Source organism: Geotrypetes seraphini, chromosome 7, assembly GCF_902459505.1.
Source record: "Geotrypetes seraphini chromosome 7, aGeoSer1.1, whole genome shotgun sequence".
Taxonomy (NCBI): domain Eukaryota; kingdom Metazoa; phylum Chordata; class Amphibia; order Gymnophiona; family Dermophiidae; genus Geotrypetes; species Geotrypetes seraphini.
The window spans coordinates 98,958,782-98,985,490 of record NC_047090.1 but is presented as its reverse complement, the minus strand read 5'-3'; the positions used below and the strand labels follow the sequence as shown (position 1 = coordinate 98,985,490).

General features: G+C 42.9%; 2 protein-coding genes across 6 annotated transcripts in view; one reads left to right on the top strand and one right to left on the bottom strand.

The window, feature by feature from the left end:
- ZFYVE26 (zinc finger FYVE-type containing 26) overlaps positions 1–13,878 on the bottom strand; it is a 244,083-nt gene extending 230,205 nt beyond the window's left edge. For both annotated transcript variants that reach the window (XM_033951453.1, XM_033951454.1), the window contains exons 1-4: positions 13,632–13,878; positions 11,781–11,859; positions 9,989–10,078; positions 1,966–2,503 (exon numbers count right to left, since the gene is read on the bottom strand). In XM_033951453.1, coding sequence (XP_033807344.1) covers positions 1,966–2,503; positions 9,989–10,078; positions 11,781–11,859; positions 13,632–13,822 — 898 coding nt within the window. In that variant the 5' untranslated portion in view covers positions 13,823–13,878. The remainder of the gene's footprint in view (positions 1–1,965; positions 2,504–9,988; positions 10,079–11,780; positions 11,860–13,631) is intronic.
- A 626-nt stretch (positions 13,879–14,504) lies between these two features.
- Positions 14,505–26,709, top strand: part of LOC117363860 (galectin-related protein B-like) — a 29,052-nt gene continuing 16,847 nt past the window's right edge. For 3 of the 4 annotated variants that reach the window (XR_004540138.1, XM_033952342.1, XM_033952340.1), the window contains exon 1: positions 22,779–22,897. Coding sequence is in view for 3 of the 4 variants with exons in the window: in XM_033952342.1 (XP_033808233.1) it covers positions 22,871–22,897 (27 nt within the window). In the remaining variant the exon portion in view is untranslated. Of the gene's footprint in view, positions 14,648–22,778; positions 22,898–26,709 lie in introns of those variants that run through there. The other variant, XM_033952341.1, reaches the window with a different exon arrangement.

Below are 26,709 nucleotides of genomic sequence, written 5' to 3'. Positions count from 1 at the left end.
CTGAAATAAAAATTGCTTCTTTAATTTGATAAATAATCTGTTATAATAAGAAAAGAAAAAGTGCTGCTGTTTCTCCAGGTAGGATGTCTCCTTGACAAAGGCATTTCAACCTAGGTCTTTTAACAACTTTGTTACAACAACTCTCTGAGCTTCCCAAACTTATCATAGGGACCCCATGCCACTCTGGTTTTCAGGATCTCCAACATGAATATCCATGAAATCAACTTAATGCCCAAAAGGTTAGGAGTCTGAAAAAAACCACCACCCATATACACTAGTTTCTGTTTTGTAATTGGAAGGATGTCTGCTTCAGGTTCAACCAGAGGCATCAAAAGCTCCAGAAACATAACTAGAATGAGTTACAGTCTCAGTCTAGACTCTGCACCTTTTTTTTTAATTTAAAAAATCTTCATACTGTGGTGTATGCTACTAACATGGCCTATTTGGACTCCTGTAATCCTTTGTGAACTGCTTTGTCCATATGACAATTAAGTCATTTACCTTTAACGCAGAAGCCCAGGGACCACATTTTCTCTATATTAAGCAGCCTTCATTGGTTTCTATTTGGTTTTCAGCTGCAAATTTAAGTATCGGCTATGGATTTTAGAATGAGTTCCCCAACATGTGCCTGGGTGCTCCCTCAGCATACATAAAAAGACCTTGAATTGAGCAAAATCTAAAGAACCGTGCCTATGTGAGATCATGTTTTTAAAAAAAAGAGCATTTTCATGTTCATTTGCAACTCCATCCCTACAGAATTCACTCTCATCTGACCTTAAAATTCTGAGCTATACTTGGGTCTCGGAAAGGAATGCAGAACATGGGCTCTTTGAGCAGGTTATTCCCCAAGGAGGATAACAAAAGATAGTTAAGTATTGCTTAATTTGGTCTTTGGTTGAGGGGATCTCAGTTGTATGATTTTTTTTTTTTGTCATTTTGTTTTTTGCTCTTATGTGACTAGAACTACCCTGAGCCTTTTTATTGTGAGCTTCTACACTGCTACTAATGACTAGGGAGTCAATTCAGAGCAGTTTGCATGAGCTTCTGTAAAGGTGTTACAATACATGAACTTCTGCAAGGTGTTACAAAACAGGGTTACAAAGAGCTTCTGCAAGGTGTTACAATACATGAACTTCTGCAAGGTGTTACAAAACAGGGTTACAAAGAGCTTCTGCAAGGTGTTACAATACATGGGCTATATACAGAGTTATAGGGACTTCTGTAGTGGTGTTACAATACAGAGTTATTTTTGAATGGGTGGAATACATTTGCAACAATAGAGGTCGTGCATGCCAATCTCTCTCATGAATGTTCACTATGGATTTCCTGACAATCCAACTGGCTGTGGAGTGCCCAAACAGGCTTGGGAAGCCCTGCTCTAGAGTGCTGAAATACTGTGCCACCACTATAAGTACATTTTAGCCCTTGCCTCATTATCCTCCAGTCTCCTGTGGGTTTACCTAAAAGACACTGTAGAAACACACCTCTCCCTTGGAGTGGGGGGAGGGGGAGAGAGAAAACGCAAGTTAATGGCAAAGAAACAAATATAACTTATTACCTAAATTTTAAAGAACATAATTAAGGATAAAAATTAACTCTTCTTTTACAGGTTGCTAAATACTACATTCTGACAGAGCTCAATTAATCCTTGGTGCCAGGTGGCCAATAATGTCACCATCACATAATTTTCATGGCCTGCTCTAGCTACCCCACAGCAGTCATTGCAGAGCAGCTCCTTCCCAACTCTTGAGGAATCAGCACTATGCAGCTCAAACTCTACCACTATTCTCATGATTTCAAGTCTTGCAAGACCAGCCCAGGAATTTGGATATTATACAGCTCAAACTCCTCAACAGCCACATAGTGTAGGTAGACAGGCAGACAAGAGCTGTTCCTGGAGTGACTGCATACTGTTTCAGCTATTGGTGCCCCTGTAAGCTGCCTCTAAAGCAATGAAACACAAACCTTTCTCTGATGTCCTTTGTCCCAGTAGCTTCTCCTTCATCCTCTCACTGGAGACCATGCTATACAGAGAGAGTAAAGAACAGTTCTGCTTTCTCACCATGCAGCCTAGTAACCGCTCCTCATTGAGGGGGCATCTCTCATCCCAACAAGCATCAACAAGCACCCTGCACAGGTGTCGCAACTCAGGGCACTGATGCTCCATGCTAACAGGTAAAATGCTGATAACACTGTATATCAGATCTGCAGTCCTCTCATCTTCCTGTGAAGGTACATGATCATCTCTGGTCTCCTTTACAACCTTCAGCGTATCCAACAGCAAGTCGATAAATATCTTCTGCAAGGAATGATTGTGCTCAGCTCCAGAGACCTGTTTCTCATCCACTAAAAGAAAGCCAACTATAGCCTGTGCAAGACGGGGATTCTGGGAAATTATGTTTCGTAGCGAGGAGGCAGCCTCCAAACTAAGTCTGTAAGAATCAACATCCCTTCTGCCATCAATCAGTTCGCTGCAACTGTATAAAAATACATCATAGAATTCCTAGAAAAAGTAAGTAAGGGTTAGAAGTCAAAAGTGTATAAATCAGCTATCAACAAATACTAATACATATGTTACTTATTAAATAATAATTTGCAATGGCCAAAGTATAAAAACCGGTTGGTTCAGGTGATTACACTCAAGTTCAATATGTTATCACTCAACAAGATCCATAACACTTCGTAACACAATTTTTGTTCTTGGACAGTAAGTATAATTTCCTAAATAGTCATGCCTAACAAGTATAGAAAATTTCTGTTATTTCCCCCAAAACTTTCATGAAGCTGCGTTAAACTTTATCACCAGCTGCAGCGGTATTAGTTCGGATGCTCATAGGAATTATATGAGCGTTGGAGCTAATAATCTAATCTGGTATTTGTGCATTGCACTATGCCTACTAGTGCTGCCCGATTCAGGAAAAAAATATTTCGATTCAGCCTATTGAATCGATTTTTTGATTCGATTTTCCTGCATCATTGGGTGTTTATTTTATAGCCTCTTCACTCACTTTGCCCTCTCCTACCCACACTGGTGCTATGGTGTAAACAAAATAAACAAACAAAAAAGACTTTTCTTCTCTCTGTTAAATCCTAGTTCACGTTCACGGTCTAATACCAGCTCTGGCAGGATACAAATTTCAAATCTGACATTGTAATAACAATGGTAATAAAGAATTGGCTAACACACTTAGGATCGGGAGCATAAGAACTTCGAGAACCAGTCAAGGACTGTGGAATTAATGCCTATCTCGATGAGTTGGTAAAGTAGGATATCATGATGGACGACATCAAAAGCTGCAGAGAGGTCGAATTGAAGAAGGACGGCAAACTTGTTGCAAGAATGGAGATGTTGAACTTTTGAGATTAAGGAGGTCAGAAGGGATTCGGTGCTGAAGTTGGGACGGAAGCCATATTGGTAGGGTAGCAAAATGGTGAATTTTTCAAGATAGGAAGATAGTTGAGTGGATATGATGGATTCTAGCATCTTGGTAAGGAGAGGAATGTTTGCTATTGGGCGGTAGCTGGAAAGTATAGAAGGGTCTAGATCAGTTTTTTTCAGTAGTGGGTTAAGGAAATATGGCCCATTTCTGGGGAGAATAGACCCGAATGGAGGGCGGCGGAGTTTATGAGAATGGTAAGAGATGAGATGGCCTGAGGGGGAGTGTTCTCGTAAAGGTAGGCGGGGAATGGATCCAAGGTACAATTGCAGGATTTCAATTTGAGGCAAAGATTATGGACCAGGGATTCAGAAACAAGTTTGAAGGAAGTCCAGGATCTGTCAGCTGGGATAGGGTAGGAGTCTGTAAGGATAGGGTTGGGGTCGATTGGAATCAGAGATTTAGGAGATTGCAGGAGGGAAGGAGCGCCTCAAGGTGGAGACCTTGTCTTTAAAGAACTTTGCCAGAGAATCGGCTGAGGGGGAGGAGGGGAGGATGGAGGCATCTTTGGAGGTTAAGGAACGCCAGATGTTAAATAATGTGCTAGTCTAGTTGTTGGATTTGGAGATTTTGTCACCGTAGAAGTTTTTCCTTGCTTTTTTTAGAACACTGCGGCCCGCCCTTAGTAAAATCTTCCTGTTTCCGCTTGGGCAGCCGAATGGAGAGAAGACGCCTGGAGTAGTGGTAGAGTAGTGAATTGCATTCGCTACCACCACTTTTTGCCTGGCCAGGGAGGAGAGGAGAAATACTAATGCCCGGGAAGGAGAGAGCCTTGCTGCCGCTGATCTGCACACAAAGACCCATTCGGGCTTTCCCTCTGCCACTGGAGTCCTTGCTTCGATGTAACTTCCAGTTTTGCAAAACCAGAAGTTACATCAGAAGCAAGGCTCCAGTGGCAGAGGGAAAGCCTGAACAGGTCTCTAGCAAGGGGGCCAACGAATCGGTAAGTCCGATTTTCTTCAAAAACAAATCGGTGAATTGATTCGAATTGGGCAGCACTAATGCCTACAAAAGGTTCAATGCAACTTACAAAACAGAAAGGAGAACTGATAGTACATTGATAGAAGCCAAGATAAATAATAAGATACAAGGATGAGTTAGGAAAGATTAAGACCTCAAGATAAAGACTGTCGTTCCAAGTGGAGAAAGAGGAGGAATGGTGTAGCAAGGAGAAGCCAGGGGAAGTACATTGAGGAGCAATTAGAGGAGGTATAAAGTACAAGAAGTTAGTGAGATACAATAAGTTGACAAGAGGGGGATGGAGTCAGTTACAGTCATTAACTGGTGTATGCCGAGTACTTGGTTATAGGAATGAAATGGAATTAAGAGTTCAGCATCGAAGAATGTCTGGAGAGCATATGGAGTCGAAGAGAAAGGTCTTTTAGTTTCTTGTGAAATGTGGTGTGGTTAGGTTCTATTCAGATGGTTCTTGTGAGGTCGTTCCAAGTTTTCACACCCGAGAATGTGAACAGAGTGAAATATGCATTTGTATTTGAGGCTTTTTGTTGTGAGGAGGATCAGTTCTATTCTGTCGTGATTTCTGCATGAAGCAGACCATGCAGAGCATAGGTGAATGAGTGGTGCAGCAGAGTTTACGTAGAGTATGTAGAGTATAATGCAGGATGTTTTGAATTTTGTTGTTTGAGGTAGCTAGAGATTAGATCATAGTTTTTCAATTTGAATATGAATCTAATGGCTGTGTTTTGTATAAACTAGATTTTGTGGATAAGGATGATGTCTATCCCCATGTAGATGGAGTTGTAGTAATCTACCTGGGACAGGATCAGCATCTGTATGAGCAGGGCAAAGTGGTGTTGGTGAAAGTATGGACTGATGAGCCCCAGCTGTCTCATAGTGAAGGTGGTTTTCTTCAAGAGGTTGGAGATTTATGACTCCAGTGATAGTGTGGAGTCCAAAATACATCCCAGAACTTTGGAGGATTTGTCTACTGCAAGAGAGTTAGCTGTTTGGAGAGAGATGTTTATACCCCACAACATACAGTTCCTATAAAGTAAAGAACTTTGGTTTTAGAGGCATTTAGCTTTAGTTTGTTATCTATTGCCCAAGTGTATTTTCTGTCTATGTTGTCTGAGATTTTTTGGATAGAATCAGTTTGGTTATTGGGATAAGGAAAAGGATGTCATCTGTGTACGACAATGCCCTCATCGTTGAATTTAATTATTATTATTATTATTATTCTTTATTATTATTCTTTATTCTTATATACCGCCATACCCAGTGAGTTCTAGGCGGTTTACATCAATTAGCAAATGATCTGCATTGAATAGCAGATTTACAACAAAATTAGAGGTAGATTTACAAAATTAGAAGCAGATTTACAGCGTTGGATAGCAGATTTACAACAGAATTAGCAGTAGGTTTACAAAATTAGAAGCAGATTTACAGCATAATTGGAAGAATTTTTGACAGAAAATTGCAGGCTGAATTACGATAAATTACAGTGATTTGCCACAGTCAGCCGTGAAGTTACAGCGATTCTTAACTGTCTGCAAGGAGGGCAGGTTTACATCAATATTACAGAAATTGCAGGTTTGACCGAGCTAGGTAGGGGAGGTAGAGAGTGGGGGAGGGAGGGACTGGTGAAGGAGGAAGGGGGCAGCGGTGGGGTAAGTGTCATGTGAGGTGAATGGGTTATTAAGGGTCGTGTTTGCTGAAAAGGTACGTTTTTAGTAGTTTTCTGAATGATAGGTAAGTGGGGGCCTCGAGTATCATCTGAGCTAGCCATGGGTTCGACTTGGCTGCTTGGAAGGCAAAAGTTCTATCCAGGAATCTTTTGAGAGGGCAATGTTTAGGCGAAGGGAAGGCGAACAATTGAGTTCTCCGTGATGTCCTGTTGCTGCAGTAGAGGTTAAAGTGTGTGTTTATGTAACTTGGGGAGGAGCCGTTAACCGATTTGTAGCAGAACTCATAAATAAGTTAAATAATATAGGTGAGAGCAGAGAGCCCTGTGGGACTTCACAGAAGGCTTTCCAGTTGTTAAGACGGGGTGCCACCTTTTTTGACAAGGTATGCTTTTTTTTTTTTTTGAGAAAATCTTTAAACCAATTTAAAATGGCATCTATTACTCCTATTTCAGAGAGCTTTGTTAGAAGGAGGTGGTGATCAACTCAGTCGAAGGCAGCGGAGATGTCGAATTGGAGAAGAACTGCTTGTCAGCCTATGCTTAGCAACTGTTTAATTTTAGTTATCAGGGTAAGAAGGAGAAGTTCTGTGCTGCAATCGGAATCCGAATTAGGAGGGATGTAAGCTGGAGTGTTGTTCGCCTACATGGGTTTCTAGGAGTTTGGCGAGTATGGGTATGCCTGCAATGGATCTGTAGTTTGAGGGGGTGGAGAGGTCCACATTCATCAATTTTAGTATTGGCGTGAACACAGTTTTTTCTTGTCTAGAGTTTTGTTTTCTATTTTATTGGTGTAGTAGTTTTTCTTAGCCTCTCAGATGTTGTATTTGTACCTGTTTACTGCCATCCTCCAATTGCATTTTGTGGTCGGGCAATTTGCTTTTCTGCCATAGTCTTTCTAGTCTTCGGCATTGTTGTTTTTCAGTTTTCATTGACTCAGTAAACCAGGGGGAGGTTTAAGTTTGTTTTATTTTGTGAAGATGTTGGGGGGCAAGGGTATCTAGGGTATTAGTAATGGAGTTGTTCCAGCTTGCAAGCATGGAAGGGCATAATAAAAAAAAAGTCTAAGTCCCTATTTGGCCTAAGGCCCTAGGTGCCGAAAGTAAGAAGGGAAATGTCCATTCTCAAAAAAAAAAACCCCCATCCAAAATGTGGGTTTTTTTTGAGAATGGCCTACCTGTACGTTCACTTAAAGCTCAAAAGATATATGGCTTACTTTAATAGATTGTTTTAGCTTTGGTCAATCAATATATGTGGATCAAAGACCTAAGCTGTAATGTCCATAAGCTATTCTTTTCAGTCTCTTTGAAGTAGCCTCAGCCCCACCACTCCACCGCTTCTTTATTTTGCCATTGCGGGAAGAATTACATGAGAACTCATCATTGGCTGCTTATACTGCTATTTTAATACATTTTGTTTTACTTTCAACTTATTTAATACTTTAGTGTGCTAATTTACTTAGCTTTTTTCCTTTATTCTCTTTTTTTCTTTATTTCTGCTGAGCCAACGTCCGAGAGTTAAACCCAACATGCCATGTTTCGCACTAAAGAGTGTTTTATCAAGGGTCTCTCTAGGATAATAAAAGAAAAACGGGCCGTTAGAAAACTACTCAACATCGCCCTCTCTCCCCTCTTTTACTTATTCAACACTCAATAACTTAAACACTCACCCTGACCACCCGTGTCATCCGACTATTCAGGTTTAAGAATATAAGATGGCTGCGGCGTCTCAATCTTCAAGTTTAAATATCCCTCCTTCCTATCTAAATTAGCACACTAAAGTAAATTAGCACACTAAAGTATTAAATAAGTTGAAAGTAAAACAAAATGTATTAAAATAGCAGTATAAGCAGCCAATGATGAGTTCTCATGTAATTCTTCCCGCAATGGCAAAATAACTAAGCGGTGGAGTGGTGGGGCTGAGGCTACTTCAAAGAGACTGAAAAGAATAGCTTATGGACATTACAGCTTAGGTCTTTGATCCACTACCTGTACGTTCAGGCATTTAAACGCCCAAATCGCCACTATGTCTATCTTTAAGCCCTATTCCTGAAAAGAAATTTGCCCATGTCCCAAACAAGAACTTTTCAGCATAGGAAGGACCAGTACTTCGCCTAAAACAACGATTCTCTAACCGACATCTGTCATAAGCACCGGTTAAAGACTTGTGGAACCGTCCCCTCCCCCATCACAACGATAACGGCATGAGGGATGCCCAATCCCTCCTACCCAAACCTGCCACGATACCCTGCAACCTTCCCAGCAGATTTGGTTCTTGGACCTGTTCTTTTTAACATTTTTGTAAGCGATATTGCTGAAGGGCTGTCTGGTCAGATTTGCCTCTTTGCAAATGATACAAAAATCTGCAATAGAGTAGACACCCTTGACAGTGTGGATAACATGAGGAAGGCCCTAGTGAAGCTTCAGGAATGGTCTGAAATTTGGAAGCTAAGATTTAATGCTAGGAAATGCAAGGTCATGTATTTGGGCTACAAAAATCCAAGAGAACGGTACAGTTTAGGGAGTAAAAAACTTTTGTGTACAAAAGAGGATGTGATAGTATGTTATAATCTTAAGGTGGCCATACAGGTTGAAAAAGTGAGGGCAAAAGCTAGAAGGATGTTTTCTTTTTAAAGACGCCTTCGAACACTGACTTTTCCTTTTCTGCTTCCAGTGGCAAAGAAGGTGCTCCCCTCCATTTCTATTGTTTTTCCCCTTCAATGTTCTCTTTTCCTTTACTCTGTTGTAGTTCTCCCCTCTTCCCTTCGTGTAACTGTATGTTGAGTCTGCGTATCTTATTTGTACATATCTATTGTTTTAAATTTTGTACTCCTCTTTTTATTATTGTAAAATCGCCTAGAATCTAGGTTAGGCGTTTAATCAAATTTTAAATAAAACTTGAATGGCCAATAGGAATGAGGGGGTATTGATGCGAGACCTCATTTAGAATATTGTGTACAATTCTGGAGAATGCATCTTCAAAAAAATATAAACAGGATGGAGTTGGTCCAAAGGAAGGTTACTAAGGCAGGAAGGGGATGGAGGTGAAGATAGACCATTTGCAAAATTGTCATCTTCTGGATTGTTGTCAGCATCTATGTCATAAGTTATATGAGAACAGACTCAAAGATCTCAATATGTATACTTTGAAGGAAAGGCAGGAGAGGGGAGATACGATAGAGATGTTTAAATACTTATGTGGCATAAATACACGAGGAAGATCTTTTTCAATTGAAAGGAAACTCCAGAATAGAGAATTATACGGGGACAAATGTATTCCCATCCCCGCGGGATATATCTCCATCCCCAAAATTTCTGTCCCATCCCTGCAAGCTCTGTCTGCACAAGCCTCAAACTCTTACAATTTTAAAGTGTTCAAAGCTTGTGTAGATGAGGGCAAAACTTGCAGGGATGGGGCATGGACAGGGTCAGAACTCGTGGGGACAGGATGGGGAAGGAGATATATCCTGCAGTGACAGGGATAAATTTGTCCCCATGTCATTCTCTACTCCAAAGTGAGAGGGCATGGGATGAAGTTAAGAGGTGATAGGCTCAGGAGTAATCTAAGGAAATACTTTTTTTACAGAAAGGGTGGTAGATGCGTGAAATAGTCTCCCGGCAGAGGTGGTGGAGACAAAGATTGTGTCTGAATTCAAGCATGAGGGATCTCTTGGGGAGTGGAGGAGATAGTGGTTGCTGCAGATGGGCAGACTGGATGGGCCATTTGGCCTTCATCATGTTTCTAATATCTGTAACTCACCTAGAACTGGCAGGATGTAAGATGGTAACATTAAGAACATAACACAACATAACGTAACATCCAGCACATCAAAACTTTCTACACAATACCACCACAGCAGTACTGTAACAATGTCCTCAGGCAGATACACAGGTCAAAGAAAATAACTTACCTTCAGGACTGCTTCTGGGACCTGATCTTGCAATTCTTCCAGTAGCAATAAGAATTCTGTCTCTCTTCGGAGAAAGACAGGGAGTGGTTTCTTAAGATTGCCATGAAAAGAAAAGAGAAACATCCGAGAAATAAAAATTCCACTTTGATCACAGAATAGCTAAGATCAATCAGAAAATACTTCAAACAGAGGTTTTCTGAATGTTAGTGCAATCCCTAATCCTATCTCGACTAGACTACTGTAATATAATGCTAGTGCCATCAAGTCTACAACTAGTTCAAAATGCAGCAGTAAAACTCATATACAGACTATGGAAATCGAACACCTAAAGACCTATTATATGAAACTACATTGGCTGCCCATTAACTTCAAGCCTTTAAGATCCTGACAGGGAATGCTCCCAACTAGAGAATGATCTGGGGACAAATTTTTCCCCATTCCTACAGGAACTCATTTTCTCGTCCCTGCCCCATTCCTGGAAGCTCCATCCTCATCTGCACAAGCCTCAAACACTTTAAAATCATACATGTTCGAGGCTTATGCGGTTAAGGCAGAGCTTACAGGAATGGGACAGGGACAGAAACAAAACTCACGGGCACAGGATGGGGAAACTGAGTTCCTGCAGGGATGGGGACAAATTTGTCCCTGTGTCATTCTTTACTCGCAACAACCTAACAGAGTTGGCCACCCTACTCCAGGGTGCCTCCAATAGATATTCCACCAGAAATCTTTTCCACTTAAAATTCCCAGCATGCAACAATATAAAGTCTACCAGGCAAATTACCTTATCCATCCAATATCAATTAGCAAAATGCTGGAACCAACTACCACTTACACTATGATTTTGTGACCACTGTCTCAGGTTCAGAAAACTCTTTAAAAAGCATTTCTGTACAAAGACAGAGAAGCTAACCCAGAAGTAATGGAAATGGTAATTTTAAAACTAATCTAAACTAATGCAATGCCTGGGACATAACAATGAGCCAACGATGACCTCCTTGAAGTTGTAATTATTTATTTGTAACTATGACCTAACTGTATTAATAATTGTACTGATCTACCTGTACTAGCAACTTTATTGAATATCAGTAACTGACCCAATCTCCTATAATGTAATCTGACTTGGAACTGAATAAGTAAAGGTGGAATAGAAAACCTGATCAACGTAATATTTTTGGCCCTTTTCCTTTCCAGTTTCTTCCATTTATTTTTCTACTTCTCTATTCAGATTGCACTTCTCTTCCCTACCATCCAGTCAAGGTCAGTGCAAGGGACCCCAAAGTCTATTACCAGGCTGGCTGAGCTGCCTTCAGTTTCTGGCAGTTTTGGGAATCTCTCTGGCCAGGGAACCAAGAACAACTACTCCCGTTGCACCTTGTAACAACATTCATGGCCTCTGCTATGTTATTTCTATTTTGGATAAGAAGAAATATCGTCTTATTTCTCTGATACTGTACTACATGCAAGGGGTTTATAGTTGTGGCCAACTTCCGACGCTGGCGGGGATCGAGAGGAGCCGCGGCGACACCTTCTTCGCTGTCTGACCCTCCCATCCCTTCCCAACGTCTGACCGGCTCACGTAGTCCCTTGCCACCCCCCCTTTCCCTTCCCGCGGTCCCGACTCCAACAGCGTCTGCTGCACTCTACACACGCTGCTTCAGGGCCTTCTACTGCTCTGATTTGCTCTGCTGAGTGTCTGATGATGTCATCAGAGCTCCATCACAGGACTAATTGGTTATATCCAAAAGTTCAAACAACCTAGAGTTTGTTTGAACCCAAAAAATCTATTTACCTGATCCCAGGACAACCATTGCTCTAGTGCAAGAAGCCAGAACCATGCAAGTCGTTGAGGTGTACTCTCTTCACTACACCTGAAAAAAAAGTGTTTATAGCCAACATTACTCAATCATAATAAAAATAAAATCAATTTCTTCTGTTGATTCTCAGCACTAACATCAGTTCTCAGTTGTAGTGAGGTGAAAGATACGCAAATTAAAAGAACATGATTAGCCCATTCTTCCACAGTGCTGCACTATGGTAATCATTAACTTTAGCAGCGGTGCACATTTTGGCCCTAAAATACTTCCCATTTTCTGTTTTAATGAAATAAAATCAGGATCTTTGCAACTGCAACAAGATATGTACAGAAACATATTACAGAAGTGGAGACCTAAACTGTCCAAACCATTGCAGCATGGTACATTTTAGGTCAACGTTTTAATGGTTCTTGGTGGAGTATTAATGCAGATTAACTGTAGGCTGGCAACATAATATTAAAATTTTTCCCTACCAGTGTATAATGATGTTATATACAGGCAGTCCCCGGGTTAAGAACATCCAACTTACAACAGACTCGTACTTACAAACTAGGGTCCTTCCTGCTTCTCCCTTCCTGTGCCAACACGCCCCCCCCCCCTTCCTTCCCCAACACAACCCTCCTTTGCTTTGTAAAAAAACAAGATCCATGGAAGAGAGAGAGTTCAAATTAGAATCCTTAATAGTTTCATTTAGGCACTACTACCAAATCCCAGAGATATTGTTTGTAGAATACACCACACCATCATCTACTAAAGAAGACCAAGAATAAGCAAATCCATAAGCCATAAAGACAGGTTTAGTTTACAGGAAAACCACACAAAATAGTTTATCAAATACATTTGCATATTCTTGGTCTAGAAGCCCAGATAATTTGTCTACTTTGGATGTTCTGGAAAGCCACAACCATTTTGTGATGCAGAAGGCCAAACTTGCCTACCGATGCATCAGTTGGAGGCATGGAATTTTGGATATATTGTTCTTAAAATGAACTCTGTGTAAATCAACTGCCATCGGGGCCATCACTGGTGATGGTTTCTTAGGAATTAATTTATTTATTGTGTACTTTTTACCCTTTCTCCCCTGAGGTGCATGTCTGATCAGGATTTAAAACTGGAAGTGCGAGGATTCTCACTGGTTTGACAATTTTGAAAAGGACTAAATGATGTATGAGGCTATTCTCATTAAACTTCGGTCTGGTGCTGGTCACCTATGACATACGTCCTGAGCCATAATCTTCCGTTTGCATACTAACGACTCATACTGATGTCCTTTATTTAAACAATTATCCGTATTACTTTTCCTGATGCAGACATTCTCCCCGAGGGATTAAGCGTGTTAGCCAATTATTTATTGGACTTTATCACAAAAACCTGGACACATGGCCCTGCCATTTTCTGCCCCAACCCCGCCGTGTTCCACCTCCTGGCAATACCCATATTCCATTCTGTTCTGCCCTCCAGCCCCCCCTCCCCCTCTGAAGCCTCATCTTTTCATCCCAGACCTCTGGGCCATATCTGTAGGGCCTCGAGCAATTTGTGGATGAGTGTGATGTCTTCCACACATGCTCGGAGGCCCTCCAGATACACCGGAGCTTGTCAGGGCTTTCCAAAACCCAAACTGCCAGGTTTTGGGAAGTCCATTCGGGCACCCAGACAGTCCTCTAAAAAGAGGACATGTCTGGGTTTTCCCGGACGTCTGGTAACCCTGCCTATGCCCATCATGGTGCAGGAGGGTCACCATGATGGGCATAGGCAGCCTCAGTCTTAAATTTCTAAGCACATAATTTACCAGTTAAATGAAGACCCATTTAATCACTTATGCTTACCTCAAAAATGATGGTACTGCCACCATGGCCCTGAGAAGATCTTCCACCTGCTGGGCACCATCTCCACTCCAGTGATGGAGCTGCAGAGTGCATGCCTGGGCCAACTCCCAGTCTCCCCTCTGTAGACACTGACAAAAGAAGTGGAAGAGGCACCTCATAGAGGCTTCCTCTTCCTCTCCAAATGGGTGCATCCTGCTGGCTGGTCAATCTCCAGTCCGTAGCCCCTCCCCTTTTCTCACAAAATTCCCTTAGGCCATAGCCCCCACCCCAACAAAAAAGAACCCTCCCCGCCCCTCAAACACTCTCAAGGGATCCTAGGCTATAGCCTCTCTTCCTCTTACACATTCTCCAGGGTTCCCCTAGTCTCGTCTCTTCTCACATACTCAAGGCTTCCCTAAGCCTTTCTCACACACGCTCCAGCCCTCCACTAGGTTAAAGCTCCTTCCACGTTTCCTAGGGGTACAGCCTTCTCAAACACTCCTCTCCAGACAAGTCTCTATTATGATTTATCCGGGCAGCAGCGACCTCCTCCTCGCCCGAAACTTAAACAGACAGCGACTCATGCCGATAGATATCTCCTTCTACACCTAAGACGATTATAGAAGGAAGACTTAGACTGCCGGGTCGCCTCTTTCCTCCCATCCCGAAGTCAGCCATCTTGGAGCTCGCATCACGTGACCATCGTCAGCTGATCCGTTAGTTACTGAAGCGCTAAACACCGCCCCCCTCCACTCGGGCCTTCCCTCTGCGCCTGCGCTTTGCGTTCGCTTTCCCACCTGACCCGCGGGAGGGAAGAGGCGGTGAGCTACGGGGCTGGAGGTTGCGAAAGCGAACCATTTCGACATATGCGGAGAACATACGAGTTCATGCTGGGCACTAATCCGAAGTTGCTTGTTCCATTAATTGCACTGTTGTAGTAGGAATTTAAGGCTAGAGTAGTCTGCAGGAAGAAATTATGCTTATATCCCTACTGGCCCCAGCATAGCTTTGCAGCAGCCACTTCCAGGAACGTTGGGGTAACTTTTCTTAAGCGTACATAGAAATATAGAAAATAATGGCAGTTAAGATCATATGGTGTATGTAGTCTGGCCATCTGCACTATCCATTATATCTTCCTCTCCATTTAGAGGTCCTATGCCATCCACTATTTCTTCCTCTCCTACGGTACTTATCATTTCTATAGCGCTGCCAAATGTACACAGCGCTGTACATTAAACATGTAAGAGACAATCCCTGTGCAACAGAACTTACAATCTAATCAAAACAGACAAATAGGGGTTTGAGAATTTCTCAACAGAATGATAAAAACAGTGTTAAATATAAATAAAGAATTTTTAAAATGAATGATAAAAACAGACAAGGGTGCTTAACAAGTGAGTAAAAAGGAGCCTCAAAAAAATGAGTTTTTAGCCTAAATTTGAACACTACCAGAGATGGAACTTAACATACTGACTCAGGCAGTCTGTTTCAGGGACATGGTACAGCATGATAGAAGGGAGAGGTAAAGGGTACAGAGAAGAGAGACCCTATGAATGGAGTTCCCAGGGAGGAGTATAGGGAGAGGTATGAGACTCCCCCCCACACTTCTCCCTATACTCCTCCCTGGGAATTCATAGGGTCTCTCTTCTCGACTCACACGCTGCACACGGCCAACTCACAAGCCTTCCCCCCAACATCGGAGAAAAAGTCCTGGGCCAGCCAGGCGGCGATTGGCTGTCCTGGAACCTCTCTGATGTCAGAATTGATGTCAAGGGCAAGGCTTATGGGACACCACTACATGAGCCATGGCCCGTCCCCTCAAGTTTATTATGAAATTTGATTTATCGCCTATTCCAAATTCTAAGCGATGTACAATTAATAAAAATTACAGAGTTGGGGGAAACAGACATAACTAACAAAAGCTAATTCTACTAACATATTAAAATTCAACATATGCATACAGAGTCAAACAAAAGGAGAGTTAGAGAAGAAATACAATTTGGTTGTAAAAGAAACAATTAAGGTAAAAAAAAACATTTGGGAAGGGAAGAGACAAATTATCAGAACATTATAGATAAATTAAAAGGCATAAGCAATTCATTTAATCCTTGAATGCATCTTTAAAAAGAAAACCCTTGAGTTGCTGCTGGGGGGATGGAACGTTCAGCTCCTGGTCGGCTTTGGGGGTGGGGGTGGTGCAGATGGAGCTATCCCCGGTGGTAGCAGCTTCGGTGAGGGGTAGACAGGGATCCCTGGCGGCCAGGCTGCATACCCCCAACAGGTGGCCCGCATACCCCCCAAGGGTACACGTACTGCTTGTTGAGAAACACTGATATAGAGAAAGAAATGACAGGCTTTAGCAGTCTTGGATTTGTGCAGAGAACAAGAGAGGAGTCAAAAGATGATGTCAAGGTTGTGAGCTGATGAGAGTGTTATCCACAGAAGTTCCTGTAGAGATAGATCTGAGAATCATCAGCTTAAAGGTGATACTGAATACTATGGGAAATCAGAGCACCAAGGAAATAGGTATAGATGGAAAAAGAAGAGGTCCCAAGACAGAGAACTGGGGTACACTGACTGATATTAAGATGGCAGTGAAGGAGGATCCACCAGAGCATATACTAAAAGTGTGATGGGAGCAGTGGCGTACCTAGGGTATGTGGCACCCGGGGCCCATCATTTTTTGACACACACCCCCCCTATGTAAAAAAATATTTTTTGTAATAACCATGAAACTGAATAAATGGTCAGAATAGAAACAGGCAGTGAAAATTTTCTTTTATTGAACCTCATATATGTATCCATTATTCCAAACATACCATAACATAACATAAATTATGTCTGAATTGTCATGACATCAGAAGTACATATGGAGTAGTTGCAGGTGATGCTTGGGACAGTTCTGATTGTGTTAGTTCGGTTTTTTGTGTTTTTGAATAGAAGGGTTTTTATTTCTTTTTTGAAGGTTTTGTAGTCTGTGGTCGAGGTCAATAGGTTGTAGAGTTGGGGGTCGAGTGTTAGGAGGTTGTCGAACAGTTTTTTTTCTTTTGACGATTTTGGTTGGAGGGTGTGTGAATGGTGCGTGAGTTCTCCTATGTCTGGTTGAAGTGGATTTAATTATTTAGCTGAAGAAATTTGTACCCCCCCCCCCATTCCACACACATTAATTCTCTTCCATTTTTGTTCCCATTCTAAAAAACACTGATAAGTTCCCAGAAAAAAAATACATTAAAATAAGAAGTGAAAACAAAGGCCCCTACAGATGAGAACATAACATAAGAATAGCCTAACTGGGTCAGACCAATGGTCCATCATGCCCAGTAGCCCATTCTCATGGTAACCAATCCGGGTCATTAGTACCTGGTCAAAACCCAAAGAGTAGCAACATTCCATGCCACCGATCCAGGGCAAGCAGACACTTCCCCCATGTCTTAATAACAGACTATGGACTTTTCCTCCAGGAATTTGTCCAAACCTTTCTTAAAATCAGCAATGCTATCTGCTTTTACCATAACTTCTGGCCACTTCATTTTTAAGCTTAGTTCTTTCCTTCCAAACAGAAACCTTGCTAGATGTCAAATACAGAAAGAACAAGGTAACTTCACAAGGACTTAGCTGTGCAGGAAATGTGAATCTCCTCATACACCCACCATATAGTGCAAAAATGTGCAAAGATCTGTTTTTTTCTTTCGATCACTACATAGTCTAATGCCACACAAGCAGCTCTATTGCAAACATATTCTGAAGGTCAATGCTAAGGTTAACAAAGTTTCCTTCCTTGGACCACAAGGAGATACTGACAAACCACTAGAAGAGATCCCAAAACAACTACCCAGGCACAACACCCAAAGACCCACTCAGTGTGTGAACCAGTTGAGTGGAGTGGACTAACTGGGGGGTGGAAATGGGCCCAGAGTTTGCTCAGCAGAATTTCCCAGACCACCTCTTCCTCTCAACACATTGACACGCTGCCGCCGCCACCACCACCATTAGGAACACCTCAACGGGTAGGCCAGCAATGCTTATAAACTTTATAAAACACATTATTATATTTTCTTATAAAGCACATATTTTAATTGAACTCTCTGACATCCTCAGCCTTGCCATTCACAAAAATAGAAGGAAGAAAAGTTCTCGTTTCCTGCTGTCTCATGTCCCCGGCCTATACAATATTTTTCTTCTGCAGACCCTTCAAAAGTCTGACCAAATCCTCGTTTCACTTGCATTATAAAGTACTGAGGATGCCATCTCTCTCCAATCCCAGGTCCTAAAATCTAAGACAGTAGCACAAACTAGTGCTGCCCGATTCAAGAAAAAAAAAATTTTCTCAATTCGATTCAGCCTATTGAATTGGTTTTTTGATTCAACTTTCCTGCCCAATTGGGTGTTTGTTTGGTTTTTTTTAAACATCCTGGTGGGTTTATTTTATAGCTTTTTCACCCCCCTTTGGCTTCTCCTAACCACACTGGCGCTGTGGTGTAAATAAAATAAAGAAACAAAAAGGACTTTTCCTCTCTGTTAAATCCTAGCTCACGTTTGCGGTCTAACACCAGCTCTGGCAGGATACACATTTCAAATCTGACATATTGTAATCACAAAACAGAAAATAAAATTAGTTTTTCTACCTTTTGTTGTCTGGTTATTTTTCAAATCTTGTTGGTCCAAGGCTCTGGTTGTCTTCTGATAACTTGCTTGCCAGGGTCTCCTTCTTCCTTCTTTCTGCATGCTAACCATCCATCTGCCATCTCTGTCCTCCCCGTTTCCCTTCCCTCCCCAGGAGGTCTGGCATCTATCCTTTTTTCGTCTCCCTCCACAGATCTATCTTTTCTTAACTACCCTTTCATCCAGCATCTCTCCCTCCTTCCCCACCACTCCAGGGTCCACCATCTCTCCCTTTCTTTTCCCAACTACCCTCCTATCCCGTATCTCTATTCCCCCTCCACACCATCCCTTGTGTCCAACTTCTCTCCCTTTCTATTCCTTCCCTCTCTAAAAACTATGGTCCATCATCTCTCCCTCTTCTCTATTTTCAGACCTATTATTTCTTCCCACCCAAAGTCCGGCATATGCGCGTCTCTTTGAACCCCCTCATTCCCTCTGTGTATTTCTACACCAGGGCCCCCCTCCCTGAAGGCCTGTCCCCCCCTTAAAGGTCTGCATCCCACCCCTGAAGGCCTGCACTCCCCCCGAAGGCCTGTCCCCCCCCTGAAGACCTGCCTGCCTGATCCCCTTGAAGGCCTGTCCCTCCCTTGAAAGCCTGCCTGCCTGTCCCCCCCCTTTGAAGGCCTGTCCCTCCCTTGAAAGCCTGCCTGCCTGCCTGACCTCCCCTTGAAGGCCTGTCCCCCCTTTGAAGGCCTGCCTGCCTGTCTCCCCTTTGAAGGCCTGCCTGTCCCCCCCCTTGAAGGCCTGCCTGCCTGTCACCCCTCCCTCCCCCTTGAAGGCCTGCCTGCCTGCCCGCACCACCCCAAAGGACCGCTCACCCACCCTGGCCTCCCTGCACCACCTGAATCAGGCCCTGAGGGGGTGCCCCTGGCCTTGAGTTCAGTCCCCCCCCCACCCCCGAAGGATCGCTCGCCCCCCTGGCCTCCCTGCACCACCTGAATCAGCCCGCAGCGGGATTGCGATGTCAGCGATCCCTTCGCTGCTTCGGAGCTGCTTCCTCCGCCGCGGTCCCGCCCCTTCTCTGACATCAGAGGAGGGGAGGGGCGGGACCGCGGCGCAGGAAGCAGCGCCGAAGCAGCTCAGGGATCGCCAACATCGCGATCCCGCTGCGGGCTGCTTCATAGATGGTGCAGGGAGGCCAGGGGGGCGAGCGGTCCTTTGGGGGTGGGGGGAACTGAACAGCAAGGCCGGGAGCACCCCTCTCAGGGCTGGCACCCGGGGTGGACCACCCCCCCCTTAGTACGCTACTGGATGGGAGAGATAAGAAGAAAACCAAGAGATAACAGAGCCCTGAAATCCAAGTGAGTACAGCGTACCGAGGAGTAAGTGGTGATCAACAGCAGCAGAGATATCGAGAAGGATGAGGATCTGGTCAGAAACAGGTCATTGGAGACTTTAGGAAGGGCAGTTTCTGTAGATTGTAGAGGGTGAAAACCTGATTGAAGTGGGTCAAGGATAGCATGAAATGAAAGTCAAGACAATGGCAGTCAGCATATTCAAGTAGCCTGGATAAAAAAGGGAATGGAGTGATAGTTGGAAGTGTAGGTAGAGTCTAGTAAAGAGTGGGGTAACTGCAGCATGTTTGAAGGCATCAGGAACGATTGCAGTGGAAAGTGAAAGATTGAGAATATGACATATAAGGGATGACAGTAGGAGAGATAGTTCTGAGTAGATGGGTGGGGATCGGATCAGAGGAACTGCTAGTGAATTTGGAGGGGGGAAAATGTGCAATTTCCTCTTCAGTGATTTCAGAAAAGGAAGAAAAAGTGGTAGGGTTTCAGTGTTCTCCCCAGAAATTTTTTCCAGCCGGGTGGCATGAAAAAGTTGCCGGGTAGGGAAATTTGGTGGTGGGGAAAATTAAATTTGTACTATTTTTATTAATTATTATTATTATTTTCCAATGCTCAATATGACTCCCTTTTTTAAGGGTTGACACTTAGGCAGTGTTCCAGTAGCATTTAAGCCAACCTTGTAAAAAAGTAATGCAGATCCTTTTATTCCGAATAACTACTGGCCAGTATCAAACCTTCCATTTCTTTCAAAGCTACCGTACTTGAGAGAGTGATATTCAACAAACTTCAAACTCATGTTGAATCAGTTAATGCTTTGCATCCCCGGCAATATGGTTTTGTTTAAGACATAGCGCAGAGACAATAGTTCCTGCAAGCTGCGATAGCAATTCTGCCACAGCAAATGCACTGAAGCCCATAGGAATTGAATGGACTTTGGTGAATTTGCCATGGGAGAATTGCTACTGTGGCCTTGTAAAAGGGGCCCTTACTGCGTGAACTCCATTGTCACCTAGACCAGTGTTTCTCAACTTTTTCAAGTCAAGTACCCCTAAGTCTAACAAATACCAACCAAGTACCCCAGTCCAAGCTCTACCCCTTACCCCATCCCCATTTATAATAGTACTAATTGTAATGCAATTTCTTCCATTCATACACAATATAATCTTAATAATTCACAATGGTAACCACAAATTTAAAACAAAGCACACTGTATGCAGAGAAAATGATAATTATCATTTATATTTGTTTTATTTTTCAAAGCAGTCAAGGCAGATGACTAAAATGTGCAATGTCACCTCAGTAACAACTATAGTGCAAAATATAGATAGCAGATTATAAATTCTCAAAACTGACACATTTCGATCACTAAATTGGAAATAAAATCATTTTCCTACCTTTGTTGTCTGGTGATTTCATGAGTCTCTGGTTGCACTTCCTTTTGACTGTGCATCCAATATTTCTTTCTTTCTGCTTCCTGCATGCTTCCCCTCCTCGGACCTCATTCCTTACCCAACCAACATCTCTCTCTGTCCCTCCATGAGTCTAACCTTCCTCTCTCCTCTACCCCTATTGTCAACATGTCTCCCTTTCTCTCCTTCTGTTATGATCTTGCATCTCTCTGTTCTTCCTCAGGCTCTCTCCCCCCCCCCCCCCCCCACGTCTCTTCTCTGTCTGCACCTCCCATAGTCCAGCATCTGTCTCATGTCATAGAAAGATGATGGCAGATAAAGACCAAATGGCCCATACAGTCTGCCCCTTTGGTCCAGGCCTCTGTCTCTCTGTTGCTTACAAATACCCTCCATCCCCAGCATTTGTTCTCCTTTCTTCCAGGTCTTTCTCTGACTCTCTCTCTCTACTTCCTTCCTTCCTCCTTGATCCAGAATCTTTCCACCTCTCTGCAATCTCTTTCTCTCTTCCCTCTATACACCCCCAAGTTCAACATCTGCCCCCCTCTCTTCTGCCTCCCCTTTGTTTCAGGTTTCTCCCTCTATGTTCCTTTTCGTGGAAGTACTCGGCCATAGTCTGGGGAGGTGAGTACAGTGGCATAGTAAGGGTAGGAGGCGCAACCCCCCCCCCCCCGCACCCTCTTCTCCACACTCCTTCCTGCCCCATTCCATACTTGCACTCTCCCTCCCCCTCATACCTCTTAATCTTCGCCAGTGCGAGTGGCTTCTGCAAGTATGCTCCTCGTGCCAGCATGCTTGCAGAAGCCACCTGATATCACTTCATGGCCCCATGACCCAAAAGTGATTCAGAGGGGAACCAGGCTGGCGCAAGCAAAAGGCAGCAGTGGCTACCCCTATATCTGTCTCAATAACAGACTATGGACTTTTCCTCCAGAAATTGTCCAAACCTTTCTTAAAACCAGCAATGTTAACCACTCTTACCACAACCTCTGACAACGTGTTCCAGGCCCATTCTCTGAGTGAAAAAAATATTTCTTCCTATTGATTTTAAAAGTATTTTAAAAAGTAACTAATCTTTGTAATGTTTAATGGAGTAAAAAAAAATCAATCCACTTGTACCCTTTCTACACCACTCAGGATTTTGTAGACTTCAATCATATCTCCCCTCAGCCATCTCTTTTCCAAGCTGAAGAGCCCTAACTTTTTCAGTCTTTCTTCATACGAGAGGAGTTCATCCACTTTATCATCTTAGTCGCTTTTTTTGAACCTTTTCTAGTTCCGCTTTATCTTTCTTGAGATAAGGTGACCAGAACCGAATGCAATACTCAAGGTGAGGTCACAACATGGAGCAATACAGAAGCATTATAACACTCTTAGTCCTGTTGGATTTCTATGAGAGAGGAATGACTAGTAGAGATTAGAAGGTGGTATGGATGCTGTCATTTTCAATGTTTCTATGTTTAACAACATCAAAGACTAATAATTTTTTAGGAATGAAATAAAATTGGATGGAAAGAGGCTGATTGTTGGAGTGATTTAAAGCACCAGTACTACCAAATATATCTTTTAAATAAACACATATATGTGGTAGTAATGCTGCTTTAAATCCCCCAACCCCATGAGGATCAGAAGTGAAACCTCTCCAGGAGTGTTTAGTGTTGCTATAGTTACGATATAACATTCGTTGAAGCGTAATATTTGGAATAAGAGGCTGTGACTCAGCTGTTTGACCAGGCGGGTCTTAATTCTGGTTGATGTAGATTAGAAAAAAAAAAAAAACCACCCAACTTCTTTTATTCTTTGACTTTGTTTATTTTTGAAAAGGAAGAAAAATAGTTAGACCTTTGCCCTCAAGCTGCTAGCCTGTTTCACTAGTGAGTAACCGGAGCAGGCAGACAAGATGACAGAAAATGATAAGTGTGCAAAGGTACGTTTCTAAACTTATACTTTTTGAAGTCCAGTCACACAGCTTGCAATAAGTGAACTGGAACCTTGTCAAATGATTTTTTTTTTCTTTTATCTCAGTTGTATTCCTTTTCTAGTTTCCAAACAGGAAGCACATTATACTTAGCAGATCGCCTCTTTCAGACCTGTCATTCTATTGGATTTCATCTTTTTGGTTGTGTCTGGGTTTAACTCTTGCACGCTTACTTCATTTAGGGGCCCTTTTACTAAAACTCAGCATGCACTATTGAACATTAGTGTGCGCTAAGTGCAATGTAAGAGCAGATGGACAAGGATCATGGTCCTAGAACAGAGAGTGCCAGCTACATCTAGTTCTAGACTGTCTCTGCCTCAGGAAGCAGGTGAAAGCTTGACTCTGCACCCAAGCCTTTAATACAGGGGTGCCCACACATTTTGGACTTGCGAGCTACTTTTAAAATGACTAAGTCAAAATGATCTACCAACAATAAAAATTTTTAAAAAGCACAAAGCACACTGTATGCGGAGAAAATGTTAATTATCATTTATATTCCAGGGTTTTTTCAAAGAGGTCAAGGCAGATGACTCTGTGCACTGTCACCTCAGTAACAACCATACAAAAATAGACAAATATAACCCCCCTCCCTTTTTACTAAACCGCGATAGCAGTTTTTAGCGCAGGGAGCTGCGCTGAATGCCTCACACTGCTCTCAATGCTTAAAGGCTCCCTGTGCTAAAAACCGCTCTTGTGGTTTAGTAAAAGAAAGCCATAGTGCAAAATCTAGACAGCAGATATAAGTTCTCAAACGGACACATTTTGATCACTAAATTGAAAATAAAATAATTTTTCCTACCTTTGTTGTCTGGTGATTTCATGAGTCTCTGGTTGCATTCTTCTTCTGACTGTGCATCCAATATTTCTTCCCTTCTTTCAGCCTCCTGTATGCTTCCTCTTCTCCAGACCTCATTCCCTCCCCCAACTTTTTCTTCCTCTCTTCCTGCCCCCCCTTTCTTTCTTTCTCCCTGCCCTCCTTTTTTTTTCTCTCCATATCCCCTTTCTTTGTTTCTGTTTCCCTTCTTTCCTTCTGTCTCCCTGCCTGCCCCCTTCTTTCTTTCTCCCTGCCCTCCCCCAAGCCACCGCCATCGGGGAACAGGCCCCCAAGCCACTGCCACCCCAAGCTCTCCCTGCAGAAGCGTTGGGCTGACCAGAATTCCTCTCCCTAACGTCAGTTCTACCGTCGGAGAGGAAGTTCCGGGCCAGCCAGGCAGCAATTGGCTGGCCCGGAACTTCCTCTCCGACGGCAAAATTGAACGTCGGGGAGAGGAAGGTTGATCGGTCCGGTAGATCGCGAAGGCAACGCAAATCAATCACGGAGCCCGGGATGGGCTCCGCGATCGTTTTGCTTTGCCTTCGCGATCTACCAGTCGATCGCGATTGACGTATTAGGCGCCCCTGCTTTAATACATAGGGTGATTGAATATACACTCATTCTATACCAGGACTAGCTTATCAAATGTACTAACTAAATCTGTTCTTTATACATTGTTTAACTATATAAACAGCTTGCCTTGAGTTTAACCTCCCATCTGTTTATCCCAAAGTACTCTGTACCACCCATCTTGTCCCCATCTAATATTTGCATTTGCCTCTCAGCTGTAGGATAAGTTGTATGATAGAAAAGCATTAGCATCATAATTATGCTATTTGAATGTTCTCATTTGTGTTCATTAGATGCTTTCATTTCGTGGCTAAAATGCCACTTCTTCAGGGCCATCCACTGTTCAGCGGTCTCTCTCTCAACGATCATCGGCCCTTATCACTGCTATCTATATCAAAACAGTTTGTGTCTATTTGATAGTTATTTGCTTACCTTAAGGCCCATTTAACCTTTATGCAAAATTTTTTTCTGCCAATGATATAAGGGTGGGTGAGTGTGGGTTGACACCTCCAACGCTCTGAGGCTTTTTCTTTTGCTGGTTAATTATTGCTTTGATGCACTAATACTATTTATGGAGTGTGTTTGATTTGTTGTGGATTATTTTCCCTCCATCCCTTATTGTTTGAAACCAAATAATAATACAAAACTACTTATCCTTCTATTCCCCGTGCATCTCTACTTCACTCTTCTCTCTCTATACCCAATTTTCCTCTTTCTTCCTTTCCCCTTGTGCACCATCTCTTTCCCTTTCACTCACACACTCAAGCCCAACAATTCTCCCTTTCTATTCCCTCCTTCCTATGTCCCAAGTTAGGGCCCCCTTTCTCTCTTCCTTCGGTGTCCTATGTTCATGCCCATCCCATGTCCAAACGCACTCCTTTCCCCCCCCCCCCTTTTTTCTCCCTTTGTCATGTCCCGTCTCTCCCTTACTTGCTCACTCCATTGCCGCACTCACTTCTTCCTGCCTTCAGCTGCACAGGGACACAGGCAGTGGCTCTTACATGCTGTGCATGGCTAACCCACAAGCCTTCCCTCTGATGTTGGAAAGAAGGCTTCTAGGTCAGCCATGTGCAGTGTGCAAGAGCCGCTGCCCATGTCCCTGTGTGGCTGAAGGCAGGAAGAAGCAGCCCAGCTGGACAGCCCTGAAGGAGGTAACTGGGTCAGCTTCAGCAGAGGGAGGAATGCAGCTGGAGGGCATGGGATCCCCGTTGTTTTTGTCATCATCCATTAAGGATGAAGGGGGGTGGGAGACCTGTGCTGTGCTGTGTACCCCCAACAAGTGGCTCACGAACCCCTGAGGGTACATGTACCGCTTATTGAGAAACTCTGTTCTAGGCCACAAATAGGTGTCTCTTCTCTTTTTCAGACACTTTTGCTCAGACAATTTAGCTAATTTGAAACACTACATGAAAACAAGTAGCACTAAAATACATTGGGTTATTGTAATTTAATTAAAACTCAGTTTCTTATGTATTATGAGGGGTAGTTATGAGATCTGTTATGCACCTCATAGGCATATGGCTTCTTCATAGATTCCTCAAGGAATGGAGTTTGGTTGGGGAGGGGAGAAGTCTTTTCATAAGGCTCATCCACACTTAAATTGAACAAAGAGATTGGCCACACTTCCCAATCCTGCTGTATATTTCTTCATACGATGAAGCTACTAAGTAATAAATTTAAAATAAACAGGAGAAAATATTTCTTCACACAATGTGTAATTAAACACTGGAATTCGTTGCCGGAGAATGTGGTGAAATCAATTAGCTTAGTGGGGTTTAAAAAAGGCTTGGATAATTTCCTAAAAGAGACATTCATAAGCCATTATTGAGATGGCTTGGGGAAATACACTGCTTCTTCCTAGAATAAGCAGCATAAAATCTGTTTTACTACTTGGGATCTAGCTAGGTACTTGGGACCTGGGTCGGCCACTGTTGGAAACAGGATACTAGGCTTGATGGACCTTCGGTCTGACTCAGTATGGCAATTCTTATGTTCTTATGATTTTCTAATTCTGCCAAAACAAGAAGTTTTCTAGTGTGGTGGCAGCCAATAAGTCTCTGTGGTTCCCTCTAGAGCTGCAGCATTACTGGAGCTCTCTCGGACTACTTTGTCTTCCTTGTCTCATTGACCCTTCCAGTGTGTCTCTTCTTGAATGAGCACTGAACTGTGAACTAAAAAAAAAAAAGTCTAGTTTCATGGACATCATTTCATCTTGTGATATGTTCTATTAACCCAACACGAGAACTATCCACAGACATGATTGTACATGAGCTTTCCATATCACATGGGTTCCTTCTTTAGAAGTTTTTGCAGGGGAAACTGATATGTAAAAAAAAGGGGGTCCTTATTCTAAGCTGCGGTAAGTGCTAGCATGCGA